Source organism: Dipodomys merriami, unplaced genomic scaffold (assembly GCF_024711535.1).
Source record: "Dipodomys merriami isolate MVZ:Mamm:240054 unplaced genomic scaffold, mDipMer1.0.p SCAF_21, whole genome shotgun sequence".
Lineage (NCBI taxonomy): Eukaryota > Metazoa > Chordata > Mammalia > Rodentia > Heteromyidae > Dipodomys > Dipodomys merriami.
In genome coordinates this window covers 17031096-17058804 of record NW_027203493.1, presented here as the reverse complement: position 1 = coordinate 17058804, position 27709 = coordinate 17031096, and the positions used below count along the sequence as shown (strand labels likewise).

The 27709-nt window shown below is 42.1% G+C and overlaps 1 protein-coding gene across 2 annotated transcripts in view; it reads left to right on the top strand.

Moving 5' to 3' along the window:
- Positions 1–821: 821 nt before the first annotated feature.
- Positions 822–27709, top strand: part of Caprin1 (cell cycle associated protein 1) — a 45942-nt gene continuing 19054 nt past the window's right edge. Inside the window, exons 1-7 of one of the 2 annotated variants that reach the window (XM_070032619.1) lie at positions 822–969; positions 1539–1751; positions 17905–17967; positions 18351–18437; positions 23901–24139; positions 24221–24303; positions 25865–26002. In XM_070032619.1, the coding sequence (XP_069888720.1) occupies positions 1539–1751; positions 17905–17967; positions 18351–18437; positions 23901–24139; positions 24221–24303; positions 25865–26002 (823 nt within the window). In that variant the 5' untranslated portion in view covers positions 822–969. Of the gene's footprint in view, positions 1010–1538; positions 1752–17904; positions 17968–18350; positions 18438–23900; positions 24140–24220; positions 24304–25864; positions 26003–27709 lie in introns of both variants that reach the window. The other variant, XM_070032620.1, reaches the window with a different exon arrangement.

Here is a 27709-nt window from a genome sequence, read left to right as displayed (position 1 = left end):
GGAATGTGACTTAGTGGCAGAGTGCTTGTGTAGCACGTATGAGGCCCTGGGTTCAATTCCTCTGTACCGCATAAACAATAACAACAAAAAAGAATAATTGTTTTTAATTCAACATTCAGTTTCAAGTTTTAGGTAAATATAAACAAAGGAAAATGACTAACTCAAAACTCAGGCCTATTGGACCTATGTCATCTCAGGGTAGCTGAAGGTCATTGTTTAACGTTGATTTTTTTTTTTTTAAGACTTCAAAAGACACCAACCATACTCAATCCGGACGCATTCTACAGAGAATGCCTGGGTGACTGGGTGGCAGTTTTGTGGATTAGTCGTCGTTTTATCCTGACCTTTTATTTTGGGTGGGGGTGTGTGTGTGCTAGCAATGCAGGCAAAAGAAATTGTAGAAGCCGGAATTGTACCACCCATTCCGTGCATCTCTTACAGGCAGAAACCTTTGACCTCCCCCCCACCACCAAATAAGGACTTTACACTGAGCAGTCGCCAGCTCTAAGAGCTTGCCGCTTGATTCCTATTGTCCCCGTTTGGATGTCAAGCAACTTCGCCTGAAGGACCCCTGCTTCGATTTCGCTCAAAACTCAAGACACCGCTCCCGAAGTCTTCGGGAAGCCAGTTGAGACTGGGTGATGAGCAGCTGTCTCTCGGCGCAGGAGGCTTAGGACCGGCGAGGAGGCCTGTGAGAGGCCCTTCCAGACAGGCGTTCGCCTCGGGCAGCCCGAGCGGCTCGAAGGCCCCCCTCCCGGCTCTCCGCTGTTCCCGCCCCCTGCGCCCTAGAGGGCTGACTGGCTGAGTCCCACCCGCGCCAGCTCCCATCTCATTAGGAGCGGCTCAGTGCAGCGGGACGGGGCGAAGCGGCTGGCGCCCGCGGAGCGCACCACACTGCCCGGAACGCGGCACCATTCTCGTCCCTCCAGCTGCTCCCCCGGGACCTTCCAGCGGCTTCGCGCGCGCACGGTGAGCGCCATCCCGGATCGAGGAGCTGCAAAGGGAAGAGGTCCGCCGTGCACCAAGTGTCCTTTCTCTCGGGAGCGCCTTGTCCCAAGTGCTCCGCACCCCCTCCCCCCCCCCCCCCCCCGGCTCGGACCTCCCTCCCTTCTCCCTTCCTCGGAGAGCCACCGGTCCCATGCCCCCCTCCCCCCCACTCCCCCCGTGGAGACCGTTGCCGTGGCCGTTGGCTGCCCGGCCTCGATGCCCCGCCCCCGACGCGAGCCCGGGTCCCCCGGGGGTGAGCCTCGGCCGGGGTGGGTAGGCTCGGGTCCGCGGCCGCGCAGCGCGGGGGAGGGGAGGGAGGGAGGGAGGGGCGGGGCGGCGCAGGCCGGCGCCCCGCTGGCGGGTCGCGCGCGCGTGCCCGCGCTCTCTTCCTGCCGGCGGCGCGCGCCGCCCCTTCCCCCTCGGCTCGCGCAGGCTCCCGCCGCCCGCTGCGCGTTTTGTCCCGCGTCTCGCCCCGTCCGTCCGTCCCCTGACTCGCCGCCTCTTGTTCTTCCTCCCGCTTTTCTTCTCTCTCCCTCCACTCCGATCTGAAGATGCCTTCGGCCACCAGCCACAGCGGAAGCGGCAGCAAATCGTCGGGACCACCACCGCCATCGTCGGGTTCCTCCGGGAACGAGGCGGGGGCCGGGGCCGCTGCGCCAGCTTCTCAACACCCCGCCACCGGGACCGGCGCCGTCCAAACCGAGGCCATGAAGCAGATCCTGGGGGTGATCGACAAGAAACTTCGCAACCTGGAGAAGAAAAAGGTGCCCGGCATGGCGGGAGCGGGAGGGCTTCGCTAGGTCCCGGAATCCCCGCCCCCCCACCAGCCTGTCCGCGGCCGGCGGAGTTTCGGATCCAGAAAGCGGGCGCCTCGGGGTGGTGCCTGTCACCTGACCCGGACGCGCTGCCCCCAGGCCTCGGTTAACTGGAGTCCCGGGTGGGTCTGGCCTTGATCTAGGGAATGGGATTCCGAGGTGGAGCCCCGTCGGCTCCGATCGGGCCAGATAGGGAAAAAAACGGGGCGATCCGCGGTGTGCGACACTTGGGGGCAGCCGACCGCCTCGTGGAGCTGGGACGGCCTGAGTCCTCACGCCGCGGGGCTTGTGCACCCCGTTACCCTGCGTGCGGCTCTTCGTCCCCGAGCGGGACGATCGCTCACCCAGGGGGCCCGTTTGGAGTGGTCTCCTCTCTGCTGTCCTTCCCTCCCCGCCCTCGAGTGGGCTCCTATGTTTCCTTCTTTGTTTCAATTGTCTGGGTGCCCCCCCCCCCGGGGGGAGGCTGCCCAGGCCCAGCCCAGTAAGGAGATGATCTTCATCAGCGACCTTTCCCCCCTGGGGGACTGTAAAAGTGGCTGGGGGTCTCCAAGGATTGTTGTTCGCCGGGTGATGGGTTCAGGGTAGACCGGAGACGGTCGCTAGGTCTCCGCACATGGAGACTGAGTCTAACATGGCGGCGGCTGCGAGTCGAGAGGGAAGCGTTGTACAGGAGCTGCATTGTGAGCACAAAGCGAAGGCAGAGGGGGAGGGCAGAGACCAGGCAGCCACCCCAGCCGGCCTCCCTCTCCCCTCCTAAAAAGTCGAGCCACACCCACATTTTTTCATTTAATATTGAGCCATTCAGTGGTCACACATGGAGATATCTGCCTTTTGTTTTGTGTTTTCAGAGCCGGACTGTGTGGCAACTCTGTTTTGAGAGACATGCATGGAGAGAAAAGGCAGGGAGAGTAATTAAACCCTGGGTACGATAGTAGTGGCTAGAGAAAAACAAATGGGCTCAACATTAGGCAGTTATTAAATTTGTAACTTAGTGTCACTTTGTCCTTTACCTCTAAAAGTAAAATACGGCTTCCTTTGACAACTTCTGCTTGCTTCTCTCTAGTACACTGTTTTTTTTTAAATCTTGAATTATGAAGAAACCATTATAAATGGCCATGTGTTTTTTTTTAATCTTGAATTATGAAGAAACCATTCTAAATGGCCATTTAGCCAGCTTCCTCATAGTATTAAGTAATTGAGATAGTAATTTTTTTGCCTAAAAATTTGGGTTATGGACAATGTATTGGAAAGAACTGGTGTTCTTAGTGGTAGGCCTTAGTGGTAATTGCTTATTTACTGATTACTTAGTTTTAAAACCGAGCATTTACCTTGACACTTTTCTGTCTCCATATTTAAGGTTGGAAGTTTTGCTTAAATTTCCTGGAATTTCTATTAATTTGAGAGATACAATCACTTGAGATTGTTAGCTTAAGAGTTCTTTTATTTTGATGTACGAGTGTGCTTTATTAGTAAGTGGAATAATAGATTTGTTGTAACAAAGCAGTGAAAACCTCGGAAGTGTTGCTGACTTTAAATATGGCCTAGAATAAGAGTATTTTAAGACCACTGCCTCTTGATTTGTCAAGTGATTTTAGCTTTTTGGTCACTCTGACAATCTGAGTATCTTTTAAACATTTCCTAATAAAGTAAACAATACTGTGAATCTGGCTGATGTTTGAATGGATTGCCTTTTGAATTTCTAGGAAATTGTTCTTGTCGAATAGGAATCAACATAATAGTTTTAAGTATGGGTATATTAGGGATAGACAATTCTCCAAAGGCAACTACATAAAGCCAGGTGTTGATGAATAGCCAGTGTAGTTGTGAAGTGACAGATTCTAGTGTTAAAAGTGTATTTAAAAAAAACACCCCAAACCCTAGTTTATAAGCCCCAGTAGGCTCTGAATCATGGCTGGTCATTTGTGTATAGGAGTGTATAACAGTACATTAACATCTCTTCCTAAATTATAGAGGAGAGTGTAATACAATCATTTTTATTGACTTGGTTAGTACATACTGAAAGATTGTCTTGTAGTGTTGCACACTTAACTGCACGAAATTAACATATTTAGGTGTCTTTTTCTGTCAGTGTTTGGGTACTAAATAACAGAAAAGGTCAAGTTACGGTTAGCTGAAGGTTTTTGATAAGCTACCTACTTGTATGTAGCTGTTCTACCTACTTATTAAACAGTCGAATTGACAGTACTGATGAGGCTTAATTGCTGTTAAAACATTTTATTGAGAAACTCCAAAGCATTCTATTTTCCAAAACTTAGGTAAATTTGGTTTGTAATTCAATAGGTTATTTTCTTTATGAAAAGATTTAGTAATATTTATTTTTCAATAGGAGTAAGCCTTTATAATGTACCTAAGATAGGATTTGCTTTATAAATCTGTTTTGAATTAGGCTTTATAAATCCTAATGGAGTAAAAGTGATTTTTTTTTTTTTGGAGGGGTGCCAGTCCTGGCCTTGAACTCAGGGCCTGGGCACTGTCCTTCAGCTTTTTTGCTCATGGTTAGCCCTCTGTCATGAGTCACAGCGGCTTCTTGGATTAGTTGGAGATAAGGTGTCTTGGACTTAACCTGCATGGGCTGGGTTTCAGTTCTGATCTTCAGTTCTCAGTCTCCTAAGTACTAGAATTTCAGAGGTGAGCCACAGCACCTGAAAAGTAAATTTTAGAAACTGCATTTCTTCTTACTTCAGTCAGTTCAGCAACTTATATTTGAACTGTATTTGATCCTTAACTTGTTTACATTTGAACTTTCTGGATCAAAATTTTTTCTCCCTGGAATTTGAAATTGTTGTAACAAAAGTTACTAAATAGATAAGTAGTATCATTTTTGTAACAGAATTTAAACAATTGTGCTTCATTTAAAAAACAAAGTTACTTATTTTCTAGTAGTTGAGCCACTAGGAAAAAGTTCAGTGAAAATACATGTTTAACCTGGATGAAATAGATTCTCTTATATAATGCAACTAAGTGGCTTGGTGGTTTTTGAAATTTGGGTACTAAATAAATGCCCAGCAAATTGGAGGAGTTTTAAGGAGCAGTTTTAAGGAGAATCAAATGTAAAATCTCATTTACAAATCCTTTTAAATAGGTAATAAGGGAATTGAATGATGTATTCTACCTAGTTTTGTTATCAGGTCTTCTCTACAGAATTGGGCCTTAGGCTATATAAGAATATGTTACAAAACTGAGTCTTAATTTTAACTAGGAGCTCATTTGATATTGCAAAATGCAATCAGTTTAGATTTAAAATAAAGGAGGCTTTAATAGATGGCATTTAAAATGGCTATACTCTTTACAAACATAATTAAATAGATTTAGTGGCCAGTGACTTCGGTAGATGAAAGACTAGTTTTGTTTTTTTTTTAAAAAGAAAAACTCAAAATAGTTTAACAGGCTTATAATCAATGTATAACCCAGACTGATAGCCAAAAAGTAATGTTTTTATATAACATCACAAAGACTAGCTTTCTTATATCTTTGCAGTTAATATTTATAACAACATAGTTTGTGAGTGAGGACATTTCTTTTTGGAGCACTGCAGTGTGCCTCAGAATTTTTGATGCAGCTATTTAGGATTTATGTTGAGGCTTTGAAATACACCCATTCTTAGCCATTTTATACATACAGATTTTCTTGGGGCTGGCATCTGTGGTTTTTCTTGACATTTAGGATTTGTAATGTGTTAGCTTCTCCCTTGCTCTTGTTCCTCTGCATTGCAGAGGGCAAGGTTCTTTGTTTTGCATTCACCTTGCTACTGGGGGAAAAAGGAAGTTGTAATGAAGTTTGTGTGTAAAACGTGGAGGAGAATTTTCTCATGTAATGTGTGTGTGTGGTTTTTTTTTTCTTTTGGGAAGAGAGTAAAATCTAAGCATTGCCCTGAGTGAGAATTGAATTAAAACCTAGCCAAAATATTTTTATATTAGGATAATTCCTAACATATTTGAATGATGTTTTGTATGATTTACAGATTAAGTGTATAGTTTCTCATAATTTTAAGTAAATAAATTAGTGTGATAGATAAAGATTGATAATTTCATCTTTCTAAGTCAAATATTTTTACTTGCAAAGATTAAACTTAGAGCAAATTTCTCATGATTTGTTTTATTATACTTTTAGAACTTTTTTTTTTTTTACCTAGTCCTTGGGCTTGAACTCTGGGCCTGGCCTTGCTCAGGCTGGTGCTCTACCATTTGAGCCACAGTGCCACTTCTGTTTTTTTTTTACTAGTTTATTGGAGATAAGAGTCTTCGGGGCTTTCCTGCCCGGACTGGTTTCTAACCTCTATCCTAAGATGTCAGCCCCCTGAGAAGCTAAGATTATAGGCATGAGCCACAGGTGCCTACCCTGTTAGAGAATCTTAAGGTTATTATTTTTTTTTTGGTCATGGGGTTTGAACTCAGGGCCTGGGCACTGTCCTTGAACTCTTTTGCTCAAGACTAGTACTCTACCACTTTGAGCCATAGTGACACTTGGTTTTCTGGCGGTTAATTGGAGATAAGAGTTTCAAGGACTTCCTTCCCTGCCCAGCTGGCTTTGAATTGTGATTCTCTTAGATCTCAGTCTCCTGAGTGGGTAGGATTACAGGTGTGAGCCACCTTTGTCCAGGAAGATTTTTCTTTAATACACCTCAAACTAGAATTAGTAAAACCTATCTAATGGAAGAGGAAGGAGAGAAGCATATATAAAATAACCCAGTCAGAGGGGTAATTTCCAGGATCTATGACAATGTTTTATGGGGGTAATTAGAATTTGTAATGTTTTGTAGTTTCTGTGCAGTACCCATGTTTAATTATCCCGTAGAGCTAAGTAAGAACTTTGTTTCAAGTATGTATTATTATTACTATTTTTATGCCCTTTGTGGGGCTTCAACTCAGGGCCTGGGGGCTTTTTTGCTCATGGCTATTCCTCTACCACTTGAGCTACAGCCCCACTTTTGGCTTCTTTTGGAGGTTACTGGAGACCCTTTTCTGGAGGGCCTGAGAATGTGGCTTAGTGGTAGAGTGCTTGCCTAGCATGCATGAAGCCCTGGGTTCATTTCCTTAGTATCATATACACAGAAAAAACTGGAATTGGCGCTGTGGCTCAGGTGGTAGAGTGCTAGCCTTGAGCAAAAGAAGCTCAAGGACGGTGCCTAGGCTCTTGAGTTCAAGCCCCAGGACTGGCGAAAGAAAGAAAAGTCTCTTGGACTTTCTTGCCCCAACTGGCTTGGAGCTGCCATCCTCAGATTTCAGCCTCTTGAGTAGTTAAGATTACTGGTGTGAACCACTGATCCCTGGCCTCAAGTATATTGATTGATTGACTGATTGATTGGTTGCTGGTCCTGAGGTTTGAACTCAGAGCCTGGACTCTGTTCCTGAGTGCCTCTGCCCAAGGCTAGTGCTCTACTTGAGCACAGTGCCACTTCTATTCTAGCCTTTCCTGTTTATGTGCTATGTACTGAGGAATCAAACCCAGGTCTTCATGCATGCTAGGCAGGCACTCTACCACTAAGCCACATTCCCAGCCTCAAGTACTTATTTTTAATTGCAGTTTTTCTATTTTAAAAGTGGATACACATGAAGAAAGGTTTTGTTTCTTTATTGTTAGACTTTTATTAATGTCATGTTGCTGAACTGTGTGTGTTGTCTATGTAATGGGGTTCTGCAAATAGAAGTGAGGTAAAGTCCTAGTGAGGTGTTATTGGGGCATACTATTTGTAGTAAAATGAATCTTTAAAGTTTAAGCTGTCTCAAGCTTGTATGTTGTAAAGCAGAAAAAGTTTGAGGAAAGCATTGTCAGTACAGGAAAAAGCAGGTATGACCACCTTTTTGTCTTTAGTTATTATTCCAGCCTCCTGAACATTCTCTTTGTAACTGGTTTTTTTCTTGGGGGAAATAGATGGTAGATGGCCAGCGGAGAAGAGTAAGAGAAGAGGAGACATTCAGCTGAATTTGGAACTGTAAATTGCTTGGCTTCAGCTTCTCTTGTTTTTCTTCCATTAGCTGTGTTTTTATTGGATGCAATATATATAAAAACATGGAAGACAGAGACTTTTGTTGGACAGAGTTCAGAACTCATATTTCCTGAGGAAAGGGGAAGGTATGCCTCTTAACTGAGCTCAGCTGGAGTCATCTATTTCCTTTAATTTCTTCTACTATTGTCTATACTTTTTTTTTTTGTTGGTCGCGGGGCTTGAACTCTGAGCCTGGGCACTGTCCCTGAGCTCTTCAGTTCAAGGTGAGCACTCTACCACGTGAGCCACAGTGCTACACTTTTGGTTTTCTGGTTACTTTTTTTCTGTATACTTTTTAAAATTTATTTATTTTTAGTTTGTATACTTTGTTTTTGACATTTTTTAGACTACTTTAGGCTCTTTTACTAAGTGATAAACTTGTTAGGAGCAGACTATTAGTAAATCATTCCACAGTGCTTGCTTAGCAAGTACTGAATAAGAATATTATCTACAGTCAAACGCCTGTAATCCTATCTACTCAGGAGGCTGAGTTCTGAGGATGGTGGTTGAAAGCCAGCCCAGGCATATAACCACCAGAAAACCAGAAGTGGGGCTGTGGCTCAACTAGTAGAGTGCTTGCCTTGAGCTGAAGAGCTAAGGGATGGAGCCAAGGCCTAGAGTTCAAGCCCCATGGCCCACCTGAAAAAGACAAAAATCTAGGTAGTATAAGCAAGACTTGTAAGAGGACAAGGATCAGTTCTCATTAGGACCATTATAAATTATTAGATATTTTATTTTATTCCCCTCATTATTGTTACTCAGAAACAACTGAAACGTAGCTGGACTCTGGTGACTCTAGTTGTAGCTAGTCAGGAGGCTGAGATGAGAATCATTGGTTGATGAAGGCAGCCTGGGCAGGAAAGTCCTAGATACTATTTCCAATTAATTACCAAAAGGCGGAAAGTGGAGCTGTGGCTCAAGAGGTAGAGCACCAGCCTTGAGTAAAAACGCTAAGAGAAAGCACCCAGACCCTGAGTTCAAGGTCTAGTACTAACACATTTACAAAAAAAAAAAATTGTGAAGAAGACCCTTCTCAATAACTTCATTGTTTTTCCCTCCTGGCACTACTGGGGATTGAACTCAGGGTTTTGCACTTGTTTCGATGAGCTCTACAGATTGAGTTCTGTTCACAGCCTTTCTTCCCTCTCTTTGTCTATCTATGCCTCTTGATGGCTGAGACTACAGGCATGTTCTTTCTTCCCTCTCTTTGTCTTGCATATTTTGCCCAGGATTCATCCTGCAGTCCTCCTACCTATGACTGATGGCTGAGACTCCAGGCATGAACTACCACATCCATTTTATTGTTTGAAGTTTGGAGATACCACCTTTTTGCCCAGCCTGGCATGACCCCTATTTTTGCTTCCCAAGTAGCTGGGATTATAGGTGTGTGCCACCAAACATTTTGTTTTGCCCAGGCTAGCCTCAGACTTGAGATTTATCCTGCCTCTACTTTGTGAGTCCTGGTATTGCAGATGTGTGTTAGTATCTTCTCCTTAGTTCATTATCTCCTGATATTGAAGTTTCAAGGAAAGTATATAAACCTTTCAGTCACCTGAATTCATCTTCAAGTGTAGCTTGGTTAAATCCTTTGATTCAAAAGTTAACATTGTTGCTGATCATTATTCAAATCTGCCTTTGTGCTGAGGATTGAATGCAGGGCCTTTTACATACTAGGCAAGCACACTACCGCCGATCTACATCTCTAGCCCTTAGCTTTAGATTTTTTTTTTCCTTTTGGTGGTCATGGGACTTGAACTCAGGGTCTGGGTACTGTTCCTGAGCTCTTTTTGCTCAAGGCTCATGTATTCTACCACTTTGAGCCACTGCACCACTTCCAGTTTTATGGTAGTTAATTGGAGGTAAGGGTCTCACAGAAGCTTGGCTATGATGACTCATACCTGTATTCCTAACTACTCAGGAAGCAGAGATTTGAGGATCTTGGTTTGAAGCCAGCCATGGCAGAAAAGTCTTACCTCCAATAAACTTCTCAGAAAAAGCTGGAAGTGGTGCTGTGGCTCAAGTGGTAGAGTATTAGCCTTGGCCAAAAGACTTAGACAGTGCCCAGGCTCTCTGATTAAGCCCCCAGACAAGCAAAAATCCAGACTTTTCCTGCCTGGGCTCACTTTGAACTGTGATCCTCAGATCTCAGACTTTTGAGTAGTTAGGATTACAGGCATGGGCCACCAGCACCTGACTAGCTTTACTTTTTTTTTTTTTTTTTTTTTTTTGCATTTGAAGGGCTTGAACTCTGGGCTTGGGCACTGTCCTTCAGCTCTTCAGCTCAAGACTAGTGCTCTACCACTTTGAGCCACAGTGCCACTTTCGGTTTTCTGGTGGTTAATTGGAGATAAGAGTCTCATGGGGACTTTTCTTCCCTGGGCTGGCTTTGAACCATGATCTCAGCCTTCTGAGTAACTATGATTAGAGGTGGGAGCCATCAGCGCCTGGCCAGCTTTTTATTTTTTATTTTTATTTTTATTTATTTATTTTTATTTATTTATTTTTTTGTCGGTTGTGGGGCTTGAACTCTGGGCCTGGGCGCTGTCCCTCAGCTCTTCAGCTCAAGGCGAGGGCTCTACCACTTGAGCTACAGCGCCACTTCCGGTTTTCTGGTGGTTTATTGGAGATAGGAGTCTCACGGTCTCTCCTGCCCGGGCTGGCTTTGAACCGCGATCCTCAGATCTCAGCCTCCTGAGTAGCTAGGATTACAGGCGTGAGCCACCAGCGCCCGGCCAGCTTTTTATTTTTTAAGAGTGTAATTCAAAGTAAGTGGTGCTGGAACTCTTTTTTGACAGTACTTTTTCTACTAGGGTCAGCTGCTTCCATTCATTCAGATTTACGTGCATGGACAGTTGAGTAAGGTTTTTTTTTTAAACAGGATTTTTATTTTTTTGTTTTTAATTTTTATTTATTTATTTATTTATTTATTTATTTATTTATTTATTTATTTATTTATTTATTTATTTATTTATTTTGTTCCGGTCATGGGGCCTGAACTCTGGGCCTGGGCACTGTCCCTCAGCTCTTCAGCTCAAGCTAGTGCTCTACCACTTGAGCCACAGCGCCACTTCCGGCTTTTTTCTTTGTGCTTATGTGGTGCTGGGGAATTGAACCCAGGGCCTCATGCATGCAAGGCAAGCGCTCTACCACTGAGCCACCTTCCCAGCCCTGTTTTTAATTTAATACTTTTAGTTGAAGTTAAATTCCTGCTTACCCCGCTTAAATAGCTTATAATGAGGCCTTAGGTAATGTCTGATTTGTTTTTTTTTTTTTAAACAACTCACACTTTTTAGTGTTTAAAACTCTAGCATTCTTCTGTTCTAACTTATTTTCTAGGGCCTATAATAAATGAGCTTATTTCTCCACTAAAATATTTCATTATTGGACAACTCTTCATGTTCATGTCACAGTGAGCTGTGCCCTATTCCCTCCCTTACCTCTGATCCAACTCCTCCTGTTAAATATTTTGCTTCCTGGAGCATCATATAGATCAGTGCCATCTAAACAGGCATCCAACAGTTTGAAGATAGAGGATGGAACTTCTAAGGATTATAGTATGTGTTTTCAGAGTTGATGAGACTTGCTGCACCAATGTGCGCGCACGCGTGCACACACACACACACACACACACACACAAATGAAAACCAACTTAATCACTCCCAATGCACATGTGAACACACAACAAACACACAGAAAGGCTTTCCCTCATAACTGCATAATGTCCAGATACTATTTTTCAAGTCATCAATGCCTATGCTCGGGGCTTCTTCTACAGAAATAGCAATTCTGACTTTGCTCAAATGATAGAAACTCCACTTCCTATTCTCCTTGTACTACACCAATTCAAGTGAGAAAGAATTAGCCAGGAAAATTCCTAGATGCAGCAAAAGTCTCATCATACCTGTACTGGCCCTGTGGCTTGAACTCAAATCCTGGCTGCTAGCCTCTACCATTTGAGCCACAGTTCTAGTTCTGGCTTTTTGATGTTTAACTGCTGATAGAGTCTTGGAACTTTTTGCCCAGGCTGGCTTCGAACTGCAGTTCTCAGATCTTAGTTTCCTGAGTAGCTAGGATTATAGGGGTGAAGCACCATTGCCTAGCTTCCAAATTTCTCTTGATATCAGAGTTTTTTCCAGGTATTGATTTTTTTTTCCCTCCTAACCATCCTTATATCTGTTAACAATTGTTTAGCTTAAAAGTTTTTAATTTTTTAAAGATTCTCATTTCTCTTGCTATTTTTAAATACATAATTAAAATGGTTTCAATTATTTATGGAATTTTTTGATATAACAGTAAAGAAGCAAAACTGAAGAGGGACATCTATCTTGGCTGTTAACTTACTGTACTGATTTAAAAATCCCATTTCATACGGGGTACAGTAGTTTATAACTGAGCTAAGAGGATCATCTCTGAAAAATAAAGGTTGAGGGCCAGGGGGCATGGGCTCAAGTGATGGGTGCTAGTCTGTAAGGCCCTGAGTTCACACTCTAGTACTATAAAAAAACAACAAAAGTAACTTTGGAAGTCTTTGGAAAGAATGGTTGGTGTAGATGTTCTGTGACTCAGCAAAATAATCTGATTAGAAGGAACATGGCAGTAACACAGGCAGAAATGAAGTGTAGCAACAGCTAGATACAGTAGCTTTCTAAGGGCAGGAGGGGCACAAAGGATTTTTCTGGAATTTATGACGGGCAAGTTACTAACGGCTCTTGCAATTTATAGTTAAGTGAACTATGCTTGATAATAGTGTCTCTCACTGGCAGAGCTGGCTATCTTGGTAGTTTAAATTTAAATGATGGGTAAAGTCACCTCTTTAAAACAATCAGGAGATAAGAATGGGACTAGATAGCACACATTTGGGTAATTTTTTATTACCTTTGATCTCTGAAGTCTTTTTACATCTATATTATTATGCCTTTGTTCTATAGTGCCTCTTCAAAGACTTGGTAGTCTGGGAAATGGATGGTCTGATTATTATCTGTTATACATGTGATGCTTGCTATAAATGAATACTCAGTATGTTCAGTAGTTGAAAAAGCAGCCTGAAGCTCAATTTCATGATGGATATTTCAAGATGGAAAGAACAGATTAATATCTGGTAGGCTTTCTGATGAAGATACTTTATGCTAGGAAAAACCATTTTCCAGAAAACAAACGTGAAGTACTCATAAATTCAGTATGAGTAGTTATTAACCAATTCGTCTTTATCACTTCTGTGAGCTAGGCAGCCATGTTCTAGCTTATATTGTATGGATCCTTCTCCTGTCCTTGTCCCTTTGGTTTTGTTGGATGGAACTCACTGGTCATTTGAATAGAAAGTGAAAATAGGGATGGAATCACTTATGGTATCTTAGCTGCTCCTCTATAATAGATAGCAAATGATGGTATTTGGACTAGTGCAATATCATATATGTCCCCTGTCACCTAAAGCTACTACTTAGGAGCTAGAATTTAAGCTTTTATTTGAAAATTATATTTTGAAAATACTATTTGCCTTAGAGGCTTTCTGATTCTAGCACAGATTTTTCATATTTATCACTGTATTTAATTATAAAAGCTCTTCTGGGGTTTCAGCTCAATTTTTTTTTTTTTTTGTCAGACTAACACTTGAACTTGCTATCTGGCTAGTTGGTGCTCTGCCATGTGAGTTATACCTCCATCTCTCAGCTCTAGATGTAACAAAAATGTACTAGTTGGGTGCTGGTGGCTCATACCTGTAATCCTAGCTACTCAGGAGGCTGAGATTTGAGGATTGTGTTTTGAAGCCAACCCAGGCAGGAAAGTATGTGAGGTTCTTTCTTATCTTCAACTAAACCACCAGAAAACCGGAACTGGAGCTCTGTGGTTCAAAGTGGTAGAACACTCGTCTTGAGCAGAAAGCTCAGGGACAGCACTCTGGCCCTGAGTTCAACCCACAACCAAAAAAGCCCCAACAAAACAAAAACCCAGAAGTACTAGGTAGAAACTCTTCAGTGTTTAGTCACTTTTCTGTCACCATGACAAAGCAGCCTGAGAAAATTATCTTGAAGGAGTGGGGGGAAGATTGATTTGGCTTATGGTTTGAGATGTTTTAGTCCAGTCATTTGGCTCTATGTCTTGGGCACAACGAAGCAGAACATCATGATGGAGAGCCATGTGGGTGGAGTAAAGCTCCTTACCTCATGGTAGTTGCCAAGAGGAGAAAGGGATGAGTTGGGAACAAGATACTCCAACCTGCCTCACCTCTGTAATCCTAACTATTCTGGAGGCTGACATCTGAAGATTACTGTTTGCCACCAGGTTGGGAAGAAAAGTCTGTGAGACTCATAACTGCAATTGACTGTATTCTCCATTTAACCAGCAAAAAGGCAGAAATGGAATGGTGTGGTTCAAGTGGTAAAGCAGTATGAGTGAAAAAGCTCAGGGACAGTGAGTGGCTAGTCCCTAAGTTCAAGTCCCAGGACTGATACACACAGTGCACGTGAACACACACACACAGAGATAAAGCCAGTATCATCTCCCAATGACCCATCACATTGTGAGTCCATCAGTACATTAATTAATCCATTGATGCTTGTTTCCAGATTCTACTAGACTTGATATTTTAAGGAAATTTGAGGTATTTGACCTACATGAATATTTTTCAACCTTAGGTGTATATAGAATCACCCAGAGGGCTTGATAAAACACTAGTTAGTAGATGGTAACTTCAGAGTTTCTGATTGAATAGGTCTGTAGTGTTGCCTTGAATTTCTAAGTTTTTCAGTTGCTACTGCTTTGAGGACTGCACATTTAGAATCACAGACTTAGACAGTCTTTGCTATGTAGAGATCTAATTATATGTAATAATAAATAGAGATCCCTTCCAGCTCATATGTATATGGTGATAATACATCTTAGCCGTTAGGAGAATTCTGTGCTGTCAAAAATGTTGTGGTGGGTGCTGGTGGATTATGCCTATAATCCTAGCTATTCAGTTGGCTGAGATCTGAGGATCAAGATACAAAGCCAGTCTAGGTAGAAAAGCCCATTACCTGCCAGAAACCTGGAAGTGGCTCAGTGGCTCAAAGTGGTAGATTGCTAGCTTTGAGCAAAAAGAGCTCAGGGTCTGTGGCAAGGTCCTGAGTTCAAGCCCTACGACTGCCCCCCCCCCCAAAAAAATTGTGATTAGGTGGTAGTTATTTATAATAATAGTGCAGAAAGTACTAATAGTTACTGAATCCGTTTAAAGCTCTGATGAAACTTTATTGTGCTTAGAAAAATGTTTCATAGATTTGTAGCCTCTATTTGATGTACTACTTTGGTTTTTTTTTTTTTTTTTTTTTGGTCCTGGAGCTTGAACTCCACCCAGTGAGTTCTTTTGCTCAGAGCTAGTGCTCTACCACTTTGAGCCACAGAGCCACTGATATACTATATCTTTTGATTAGGTAGTTGAACTTGATAAGTACAAGGAATCATGAGCAGTGAATTTTGGACCTTTTGTGTGTGTGTGTGGGGGGGTCCAGTCGTGGGGCCTGAACTCTGGGCCTGGGTGCTGTCCCTCAGCTCTTCAGCTCAAGGCTAGCGCTCAACCACTTGAACCACAGCGCCACTTCCGACTTTTTACTTTAGGAATCAAACCCAGGGCCTCAGGCCTGCAAGGCAAGCTCTCTACCACTGAGCCACCTTCCCAGCCCTTTTGGAGTGTTTTGAAAATCTCTATTAAAGGGTTTTCTTTTGAGATGGGGGACCAGTTATGGGGCTTGAACTCGGGGCCTGGGTGCTGTTTGCTAGCGGTTTTGCTCAAGGCTAATGTTCTACCACTTTGAGCCACAGCTTCACTTCAAGTTTTCTGGTAATTAGAGATAGTCTCATGACTTTCTGTCCAGGCTACCTTTTGACTGATTCTTAGATCTCAGCCTTCTGAGAAGCTAAGATTTCAGGTTTGAGCCACCAGTGCTTGGCTAGACTTGAGTTTTCATACTGTTTTGTTGAAGTCTAGAGTAAAAGTCAATATTTTGCTGTGTGGTTTAGTGACTCGTGATTTCTACACTTCTCGTGTAACCTAATTACACTAAAAGTGGGCTTTTTAGTTTAAAGTAGAATGGTGTTGTGCAAGTTGACATTGTGTAAAGAAAATGGGCCATTTGACTTAATAAAAACTCACTGTCGGGGCTAGGAAGGTGGCTCAGTGGTAGAGTGCTTGCCTTGCATGCCTGAGGCCCTGGGTTCCATTCCTCAGCACCACATAAGCAAAAAGAAAAAAGCTGGAAGTGGCGCTGTGGCATAAGTGGTAGAGCGCTAGCCTTGAGCTGAAGAGCTGAGGGACAGTGCCCAGGCCCAGAGTTCAGGTCCCACGACTGGACCCCCCCCCCCAAAAAAAATTAAAAACAACAAAAAAAAACTCACTGTCATTGCCTTTAACAGCATTTCTGATCTGAATTTTTCTTTTTTTTTTTTTTTTTTTTTTTGGGTCCAGTCATGGGGTCTGAACTCTGGGCCTGGGCACTGTCCCCCAGCTCTTCAGCTCAAGGCTAGCGCTCTACCACTTGAGCCACAGCGCCACTTCTGGCTTTTTTCTTTTTGCTTATGTGGTGCTGAGGAATCGAACCCAGGGCCTCAGGCATGCAAGGCAAGCGCTCTACCACTGAGCCACCTCCCAGCCCCTTCATTATTTAAAAAATATTTATTGTTATTATAGAGGTGATGTACAGAGGGATTACAATTACAGGAGTTAGGTAATGAGTATATTTCTTTTTACTTTTGTTTCTTGACAGTCCTAGGACTTAAACTCAGGGCCTGAACACTGTCCCAGAGCTTCTTTTTGCTCAAGGCTAGCACTCTTCCACTTGAGTCACAGTGCCACATCCAGCCTTTACTGCTTAAGTGGTACTGAGGAATCGAACTGAGGCCTTCGTGCATGCTAGGCCAAGCACTCTCCTACCACTAAGCCATATTCCCAGCCCCTACATTTCTTTTTGTGCAGTGTCCTCTGTTCCCTCATTCTCTCCAGTCCTCCCTCCTGTCTCCACCTGTAAGTTATATAATTCACTTAGCAATGTTCAGTGAACACCACTGCTACACTTTTTCACCCCTTTTCCCTGGAGTTCTGTACTTTCCCTGATACCCTCTTGAAGATGTATATTAATAATTCTTTTTTTTTTTTTTTTGGCCAGTCCTGGGGCATGCACTCAGCCTGGCACTGTCCCTGAGCTTTTGTTCAAAGCTAGCACTCACTCTACTATTTGAGCCACAGCATCACTTCCGGCTTCTTCTGTTTATGTGGAATTGAACCCAGGGCTTCATGAATACTAGGCAAACACACTACCCCTAGGCCACATTCTGAGTCCTATTCATATTCCTTTTTTTTTGTTTTTTTTGTTTCTATTCTCTCATTCTTACCATAGTAACTGAATTCTTAACTTTTGTATTACCTGAGTTCAAGGTCTCTTGCCCCCTTTTGCTCACAGCTGTCATTCTGCCACTTAAGCCACACCTGAAGTTTTAAAGAGCTCTTGGATTTATCTGCTGGGCTGTCTTCATTCACATGGAGTTTCTCAGCCTTGAGCAGCTAGGATTATAGAGACGAACACAGGACTATAAGGCATGAGCATTGGTGCTTGTCCTGAATATTTTTTCTTTGGAGTCTTATTTAATATCACTAGCCTAAGAAATCGCCCAAGTTTTCATCTTAGGGGAAAAAAGGTAGCTATTTTTCCTCACCCTTGTAGTAACAAAGTAAAGTTGCCTGTATGTGAAACAGTAGTTTGGAAGTATCTCTTATGTTATTCAAGATAAATGGATGTTATTCAAGATAAATGGGTAAGATTTATCAAAGATGACTATACTTGTGGTTTACTCAGAAAATTAGGTTCTCTAAACCTGCTTATCCTTTTCTAAACTACTATAAAGAGTAGTGTCTTTTATTATAAGTAGTATAGTTCAACAATGGTCAAAATATTTCAATTTATTTCACTGTTAAACTTATGTAAGTTTAATATATTATCTGGAGTATTCTAAAAATTATTTGAGATGGAGAGAAGACTGCTTTGAGTTTTTTCATTTTAGCATTGTTAAACTGATACATGTTTTAAATAAGGAATGTAATTCTTTCTTTTTTTTTTTTTTTAAATATAGGGTAAGCTTGATGATTACCAGGAACGAATGAACAAAGGGGAAAGGCTCAATCAAGATCAGCTGGTAAAGATAATAAATTTTCTTTGTTTCTTTCTTTTTTCCCTTTTTCTTTTTGTCGGTTGTAGGGCTTGAACTCAGGGCCTGGGCACTGTCCCTGAGTGTTTTTTGCTCAAGGCTCTTGTTCTACCACTTTGAGCCACAGCACCACTTCCTGTTTTCTGGTGGTTAATTGGAGATAAGAGTGTCACCGACTTTCCTGCCTGGGCTGGCTTCGAACCAAGATCCTCAGATCTCAGCCTCCTGAGTAGCTAGGATTACAGGTGTGAGCCACTGGCGCCCAACTAAGAAATTAACTTTTTATTGACGATATTATGTTCATCATTTTAAATAAGAACATTTTGTGGTTCTCTTTGTGTTTGTAATAATGTTGGTTTTTTTTCTCTTAGGATGCTGTATCTAAATACCAGGAAGTCACAAATAATTTGGAGTTTGCAAAAGAATTGCAGAGGAGTTTCATGGCATTAAGTCAAGATGTAAGTAAAAGGTTTTGTGTGTGTGTGTGTGTGTGTGTGTGTGTGTGTGTGTGTGTGTGTGTGTGTGTGTGTGTGAGAGAGAGAGAGAGAGAGAGAGAGAGAGAGAGAGAGAGAGAGAGAGAGAGAGAGAGAGAGAGATGTGTATATGTATGTGATCCTGGGACTCAAACATGTCTTCATGGCATTAAGTCAAGATGTAAGCAAAAGATTGTGTGTGTGTGTGTGTGTGTGTGCGTGTGCGTGTGTGTGTGTGTGTGTGTGTGTGTGTGTGTGTGTGTGTGTGATACGTGTGTATATGTATGTGGTCCTGGGCTAGTGTTCTATCTCTTGAGCGCCACATTGCCATTTATGGCTTTTAGTTGGTTGATTAGAGATAAGGATGTCATGGACTTTTCTGCCTAGGCTGGCTTTGAACCTTGATCTTTGTATCTCAGTCTTTTTTTTTTCCTTTTTCCCTTTTGGTCAGTCATGGGGTTGAGCCTGGGTGCTGTCCCTCAGCTCTTCAGCTCAAGGCTCTACTGCTTGAGCCACAGCTCCACTTCTAACTTTTTCTGCTTATGTGGTGCTGAAGAATCAAACCCACGGCTTCACACTTGCAAGGCAAGCACTCTACCACTGAGCCACCTTCCCAGGCCCTGTATCTCAATCTTTTAAATAGCTAGGATTACAGGCATGAGCCACCAGCTCTTGGCCATAATCTCCTTTTACATTTGATGACCATCCCACAATTTTATCAATTATCAAAATAAATGTGTTTATATAGTTGTCACATTATTAGGAATTTTTTTTAAGAAAGTGGGTTTATTCCTAGTTTTTAGTTTCATACAGTTTGTAAAATATATTTCAAGTCTGATAACATGGCTCTGTCACTATCAAAGTAGAAAAGTAACTCCCATAACACTGGAAGAGGGGGATAACATCCATGCATATATTTCTATATAAAGTTTCTTTTTGTTGGTTGTAGGGCTTTAACTCTGGGCCTGGGCATTGTCTCTTAGCTCTTCAGCTCAAGGCAAGAGCTCTACCACTTGAGTCACAGTGCTACTTCTGGTTTTCTGATGATTAAGTGGAGATAAGATAAGAGTCTTAGGGACTTTCCTGCCCCAGCTGGCTTTGAACCATGATCCTCATATCTCAGCCTCCTGAGTAGCTAGGATTACAGGCATGAGCCACCAGCACCTAGCCTTAAACTTTTCTTTTGATGTCATTAAAAAGGAAAAACAGTTACAAATAGACCACTTGCTATCTGTGAACAAAAAAAGACAAGTGAATCTTTCGAAATACTAAAATGTATAACCAGCATATTATCAACATTTACATAATGCACATCAAAATGATGACATCTTAAAATGTCATAGACCATCAGGAATTTTAAGGGATACTAATAGACTGCTGCTTTTTCTTTTTTGTGCCAGTACTGAGCACAGACTCTTCATTCTCTTTTGGCTTTTTCACTACCATTTGAGCTGTACCTTCACTTTCTGGCTTTTTGGTGGCTAATTGGAGATAAGAATCTCATGGACTTTACTTCTTCTTGGGCTGACTTCGAACCACAGTCCTCTGATCTCCGCCTCCTGAGTATCTACGACTACATGCCTAAGCCACCAGCACTAGACTTGATAGACTACACATTTTGACTGTTCTTTGTATCAATACTTGTTTTTCAGAGAGGCACTTAACTGGCGTTTGAACTCCTACTTCCTGAGCAGGTTCTTTTTTTTTTTTTTTTTTCTTTTTTTTTTTGGGTCCGGCCAGGGGGCCTGAACTCTGGGCCTGGGCACTGTCCCTCAGCTCTTCAGCTCAAGGCTAGTGCTCTACCACTTGAGCCACAGCACCACTTCCGGCTTTTTTTCTTTTTGCTTATGTGGTGCTGAGGAATCGAACCCAGGGCCTCATGGATTGCAAAGCAAAGCGCTCTACCACTGAGCCACCTTCCCAGCCCCCTGAGCAGGTTCTTTACTGTTTCACACCTCCTAAGGCCTCCCCTCCTTTGTATCTTGACACAATAGAATGTTTGGCTTTTCCTAAATACCTTTTGATATGATAAGCCTTTGGAAACAAGACAAAAACTGAATTTTTCTTTGACTATCTATGAAAGTCAAATAATTTGTTGAGACCATCTTACTGTTCTCCCACAGGACAAAAGGTGGTGGAAGGGAACATGAACTCACTTGGCAAACTTTTGTAGTGGAGTTTATCTGTTTGGAAGGGGCCCTTGTGACCACAGTAATCTCCCAGAAGCCTTAATACGTTTGAGGATTCTACTGAGGGGACAAAATTTTCAACATAAGAATTTTGGGGAAAATAAAAGAACACAGTCTATAAGTAGGTATTTGATTTAGATTAGAGCTTCAGGCTTGATGAAGGATGCCCAATTTCTCTTTTTTCTCCCTCCCTTTTTTTCAGCATGGTTCAAAGGAGCAGGGTTGCTATGCCAGTAAATAGAACCTCTATTTCTGAAGCTACTATCCCTGTGTTAGTTAAAATACACTCTGTTTTACCAGTCTGGTGTTTTTAGGAACTTGGATCTGGGCTTCAAAGTAGTGCTTTGATTCTCTGCCATATTTTCCATAGTGGGTTTTTTGAGTTGGGAGGCTTGTGCTGGAGCTTGAACTCAGGGCCTCATGCTTTCGTTTGGCTTTTACGAGGAGGGCTGGCAGTCTCACTTGAATCACATCTCCAGTTTTGGCTTTTTGCTTCTGGTTAACTGGAAGAAAGAGGTTTAAACAAGAAATTAGTTGTGCTGATACTGGGGCTTGAACTGAGGGTAAGTGCTATCCCTTAGCTTTTTTGTTTAGTCCTTAGTGGTCCTGTAGAGCTATAGCTCTACTTCTGGCTTTGCCTAAGCTGGCTTAGAACCTTGATTCTCAGATCTCAACCTACTGAGTAGCTAGGTTTACAGGCATGAACCACCAGTACTTGGCTGGAGGTATGAGTCTTGAGGAATTGTTTTCTCAAGTTGGCTTTCAACTATTGTACTCAGGATCTCTCAGCCTTCAGAGTAGCTAGGATTATAGGTGTGAGCCGATAGGGCGTGGGCTTTTTTTTTTTTTTTAACATTTACTAAATATTTTTCTTCTAAGTAAATTCAAGATCTTCAGGGATGGAGGCATGATTTAAGAGTTAAAATGCTTGCCTAGCAGGCAGGAGATTGGGAGTTCAAGAAGAAGAAAGGGCTTTCTCAAGCTAGCTGTAATTGGTTTTGTTTTTCCCTTTTCTCTTGAAAAGTAGTTTTTCTTATTTTACTTTTTTCTGTTAGTCATGGGGCTTGAACTCATCGCCTGGGTGCTGTCTCTGAGCCTCTTTGTGCTCAAGGCTAGTGTTCTACCAATTGATTCACAATGCCACTTCAGGGTTTTGAATGGTTAATTAGAGAAAAGAGTCTTTCAGGAACTTTTCTGCCACTTAAACAGTGTTCCTCAGATCTCATTCTCCTGAATAAGCTAGGATTATAGTAGGCATAAGCCACTGGTGCTGGCTTTATTTTACTTTTTTTTTTGTCAGTGGTGGGGCTTGAACCCTGGGCTTGGGTGCTGTTCCTGTGCTCTTCAGCTCATGGCTAGCACCCTCTTGAGCCACACCACCACTTCTGGTTTTCTAGTGGTTTATAGGAGATGAGTCTCATGGACTTTCCTGCCTGGACTGTCTTTGAACCGTGATCCTTAGATCTCAGCCTTCTGAATAGTTAGGATTACTGAGCCACCAGCTCCCAGCATTATTTTACTTTTGTTTTTACATTCTTGCTTTTTTTTTTTTTTTTTTTTTTTTTGCTACTAACTACCCTTAACTTCTTCCAGTATTGAAAAGCTCATCCATTTTGATATGTGATACTTAGTCCTTGAAAGTTCTTGATCATTCTAAATTGTATCTCTGCTCATACATACTATTTATTCACTAGTTATTTATTGCTAAGATCATTGAACCACTCTGCTAACATTCAGATTTGTATTGTTTTTTTCTACTTTTATCTTTCTATTTTTTGGTGGGGGGGGGTCTGTCATGGGGTTTGAACTCTGGGCTTGGATGTTGTCCCTCAGCTCCTCAGCTCTTCAGCTCAAGGCAACCGCTCTACCACTAGAGCTACAGTACCACTTCTGGTTTTCTGGTGGTTTATTGGAGATAAGAGTCTCATGGACTTTCCTGCCCTGCCCGGGCTGGCTTTGAACCACGATCATCACATCTCAGCCTCCTGAGTAGCTAGGATTATAGGCGTGAGTCACCGGCTCCCAGCCTACTTATATCATTTTTTTGGTCTCCATTACTTTTAACATAGGCTTCATATGACCCTATTTTTCTTTTTTCTCTCTTTGTTAATTATAGTGAGGCTTTAGATAAGGAAAAATGAGAGTGAAAGCATAGCCATAGTTGTTAAAAATGCTGACCTTAAAAAAATCTCCAAAGTTATGATAAGCCTGAAAATGGAGGAGCGAAACTTGCTAGTGGCATCCCTTCAGTCTTTGTGGAATAAATACATTTGTACTTATTAGTCAACTTTTACTGCCTGCTTTCTCTTACTCAGGAAAATAAAGAGTTTTAATCAGAGAGAGAGAGAGAGAGAGAGAGAGAGAGAGAGAGAGAGAGAGAGAGAGAGAGTGTGTGTGTGTGTGTGTGTGTGTGTGTGTGTGTGTGTGTGTGTGCGTGTGTGCGCGTGCGCACTGAGGCATGAACTCAAGGGCCTGGATGCTGACGTTTTAGTGGTTAATTGGAGATAAGAGTCTTTCAGACTTTCCTGCCCAGGCTAGTTTCAAATTGTAATCCTCAGATCTCAACCTCCAAAGCAGATAGGATTTTAGGTATGAGCCCCTGTGCTTGACTTCAGTAATTTTTAATATTTTATGTTATTTTTTTTGCCGGCCATGGGGCTTGAACTATGGAGCTCCGGCGCTGTCCCTTGAGCTCTTCAGCTGAAGGCAAGTGCTCTTGAGCCACAATGTCACTTCTGATTTTTTGGTGGTTAATTGGAGATTTCTGGTACTTAATTGGAGATAAGAGTCTTAGGGACTTTCCTGCCTAGGCTAGCAATCCTCAGATCTCAGCCTTCTGAGTAGCATGGATTACAGGCGTGAGCCTCAGATGCCTGGATTGATTGTTGGGGCAAGGGAGTGTAGTCACTGGTAGGTTTTGGCATCTTGTTTGATTTTTTTTTTTTTTCTTTGGTTGTTCATGAGGCTTGAACTCAGGGCCTGGGTGCTGTCCTTGAGCTCTTTTTGTTCAAAACTAGTGCTCTACCACTTTGAGCCACAGCTCCAATTCTAGTTTTCTGGGGGCTAATTGCAGATAAGAATCTTACTACGCTGGCTGGCTTTGAACTGAGATCTTCAGATCTTAGCCTCCTGATTAGCTAGGATTACAGATAGGAGCCACTAGTGCCGGGCATTTTGTGAGTTAGAAAATGGTGCTTAATAAAAATGAGAATTTTTCATAGAAAGCTTTTAACTTTTTTGGTCTTACATTTTTCTGTAGATTCAGAAAACAATAAAGAAGACAGCTCGTCGGGAACAGCTTATGAGAGAAGAAGCTGAACAGAAACGTTTAAAAACTGTACTTGAGCTACAGTATGTTTTGGACAAATTGGGAGATGATGAAGTGCGAACTGACCTGAAACAAGGTTTAAATGGAGTGCCAATATTGTCTGAAGAAGAATTATCATTGTTGGATGAATTCTACAAGCTAGTGGACCCTGAACGGGACATGAGCTTAAGGTACAGTGATACTTGGTAACAGAAACTTACAAATATTTAATTAATAAACTGAAAGGTGATTAGTTGTATTATTTATTATAGGTTGAATGAACAGTATGAACATGCCTCCATTCACCTTTGGGACTTGTTGGAAGGAAAGGAAAAATCTGTATGTGGAACAACCTGTGAGTATAACTTAAAATTTCTTCAGATTTTTTTGTCTTATTTGTGCAAGTGAGGTGTTAATGTGACGTTCCCATCATATACAAAATAGCCCCCACTCAAATTCCCACCCCCATCTTTCTCATCCTCCACTGTTGTTCAGTTTCAGAAGGCTTTGTTGTTCTTGTCTACCTAATCTTGCTTGCATATTTTAGTATTATAACATCTATATAGCTAATGAAAAGGTATTCATGTACTACAATTAATGTTTTTATATACATTTTGTTTTTAGCCATAAAGTTTTGAAAATAGGTACTTCTGAATTTAATCATGTATTTCTGAAGTGAAGAAAAGAATGAATTGTTCATTATTCAGAGTTGATGGTAATAGTTTTATTAGGATTAATTCTGTGGTGTTTTGATAGAATTTTGTTAAAAGTTTTATTTTTCTGTATGTTGTCCAATTGGAATAGCCCTGCTACATATAGATCTGCTACACAAGGCCAGGAAAGTGTTCTCCTATCTTGAAACAATTCCTTCCCGTTACCATTTCCTGGGTGTTGTCCCTGAGCTCTTGTACTCAAGGCTAGCATTCTGCCACTTGAGCTACAGCTCTATTTTAGCCTTTTTTTTTTTTTTTTTTTTAAAGTGCTGTGGTCTTGGGGCTTGAACTCAGGCACTGTCTCTGAGCTTTGTTGCTCAAGGCTAGTGCTCTACTACTTGAGTCACAGCTGTTTCCATCTTTTTTGGTGACAAGAATATCATAGACTTTGCTGCCCGGAGTGGCTTCAAACGTTTATCCTCTGATCTCAGCCTCCTGAGTAGCCAGGATTACAGGGGTGAACCATTAGTGCCTGGCTTTATCTTAGCTTTTGTTGCAAGTATACCAGGGAAGTGTCATTGTGATGAGGTCCAATTTATTGCTCCTTTTTGTAGTACTTTTTGGCACTTTGAGGGTTTTAAACTCCGCTTGGTAGGCTGGCATGATAGTGACACCTAGCTGGCAGTGCAGCTAGGGCACAAGTGTTAGAACACTAGCCTTGAGGACAAAAGCTCAGGGACAATGCCCAGGTCCTCAGGACCTATTCCCCCCCCCCCCAAAAAAAAAAAAACCCATCAAACAAAAAATAACCCCACAAAATTTATGTCCTTTTTGCTGGTCCTGAGGCTTGAACTCTGGGCCTGGGTGATGTCCTTGAGCTCCTTTTGCTCAAGGCTTGCACTCTGTTATTTGAGCAACAGCACACTTCCAGCTTTTTTTCTATGATTTAATTGGCTGTAAGTCTCACAAACTTACTTTCCTGCCCAGGCTGGCTTTCAAACCGTGATCCTCAGATCTCAACCTCCTGAATAGTTAGGATTGCAAATGTGAGCCACCAGCATCTGGCTTCCCCACAGAGTTTAATGCAAGTTGTTTTGTAGCTTGTCAATCTGGGATACAACTTTCTAGGTGAAATTTTTATTGTTTTTGTGTATATATTTTATTAGCCGTTCGTAAGGGTTTTCTTTTTGCAGTATTTCATAGAATGTTGAACTTTATGCCTGTTATCATAAGTCTAACATTCTAATTCACATTATTTTTTAGATAAAGCTTTAAAGGAAATTGTTGAGCGTGTTTTTCAGTCAAACTACTTTGATAGCACCCACAATCACCAGAATGGGCTGTGTGAAGAAGAAGAAGCAGCCTCTGCACCTACAGGAGAAGACCAGGTAGCTGAAGCTGGTAAGTACTGACCTAGATGGACAAGACCCTTTAGGTCTTGAGTTAATGTCCCTGGCCTTTCTTTTCCTTTGCTGTAAGTTTAAGTCACATACTTAATTAAATATTAAACAGGTATACTTAGATTAAAAAAAATTAAAACGTACAAGATACAATGTGAAGACAAAGTACCTCAAGAGTAATTTCAATAAAAGTAATTGCATGAAGTAATTGCATGAAGTAATTGCATGAAGTATTCAGTATCAGGTCTACTAATCTTTTCTTTTTGGCCAGTCATGGGGCTTGAACTCTGGGTCTGGGTGCTATCCCTCAGCTCTTCAGCTCAAAGCTAGCACTCTACCACTTAAGCCATAGTACCACTTCTGGTTTTCTGGTGGTTCATTGGAGATAAGAGAGTCTCACAGACTTTCCTGCCTGGGCTGACTTTGAATCATGATCCTCAGCTCTCAGCCTCTTGAGTAGCTAGGATTACAGGTTTGAGCCACAGGTGTCTGGCAAGTCTACTAATCTTGATTATCGTTATTGACAGTTCTAAAGTATTGTTGGTCAGGAGTTGAGGTAAGGGTCGATTTTTTTTTGTTTTTGGGGGTTGGTTGTGGGGCTTGAACTCTGGGCCTGAGTGCTGTCCCTCAGTTCTTCAGCTCAAGGTGAATACTCTACCACTTGAGCTACAGGGCCACTTCTGGTTTTCTGGTTGTTAATTGGAGATAAGAATCTTGTTGACTTTCCTGCCTGGGCTGCCTTTAAACCGTGATCTTCAGATCTCAGCCTTCTGTGTAGATAGGATTCCAGACATGAGCCCGTTGCCTGGCTTATAAGGATTTTTAATTTAATTTTTTGGGTCCAGTCCAGTTGTGGGGTCTGAACTCTGGGCCTGGGTGCTGTCTCTCAGCTCTTCAGCTCAAGGCTAGCGCTCTACCACTTGAGCCACAGCACCACTTCTGGCTTTTTTCTTTTTGCTTATGTGGTGCTGAGGAATCGAACCCAGGGCCTCAGGCATGCAAGGCAAGAGCTCTACCACTGAGCCACCTTCCCAGCCCCTTATAAGGATTTTTAAATAGATGTTTTTCTTGATTTCTGCAGGTTTATTTTTACTATGAACTTTTTCTTTTTCTTTTTTGTGCCATTCTTGAAGCTTGCTTCTAGGGCCTAGGTGCTGCCCCTGATCTTTGCTGCTTGCAGCTAGTACTCTGATCACTCGAACCATAATCCCACTTCTGGTTCTTTTGGGGGTGAATTGGAGCTTCATAACTTTCCCTGCCCAGGCTGGCTTTGAACTGTGATCCTTACCAGTGCCTAGCTAAAACTTCTTCTTTTATCATGGGGACATTACAAATACAAATTAGAAATATCACAGCAGAAAGGGTTCTTTTCTAATTCATTTTGAAATCTAGCACAGCACTAATTGTGTTAGACTAATATATTATGAGTATTTCTATGGTAACACTTAAGTTAGTAAAATTCTGAGCAGTTCTAAACACAGTTGAATGCATTAGCCAGGTAAAGTGGCTCATGCCTATAAACACAGGATGTTGAAATCTGAGCATCAAAATGTGAAGCCAGCCCAGGCAGACAGAATCTTGCCAGACTTAATTCCAAGTAACCAGCAAAAAGCCACAAATGGAGGTTTGGCTTCAATAATCATAGAGCACCAGTAAAGCAAGTTGATGACTTTTTGCCCCACCTGACCCTGAAACTCAGTTCTTCCTC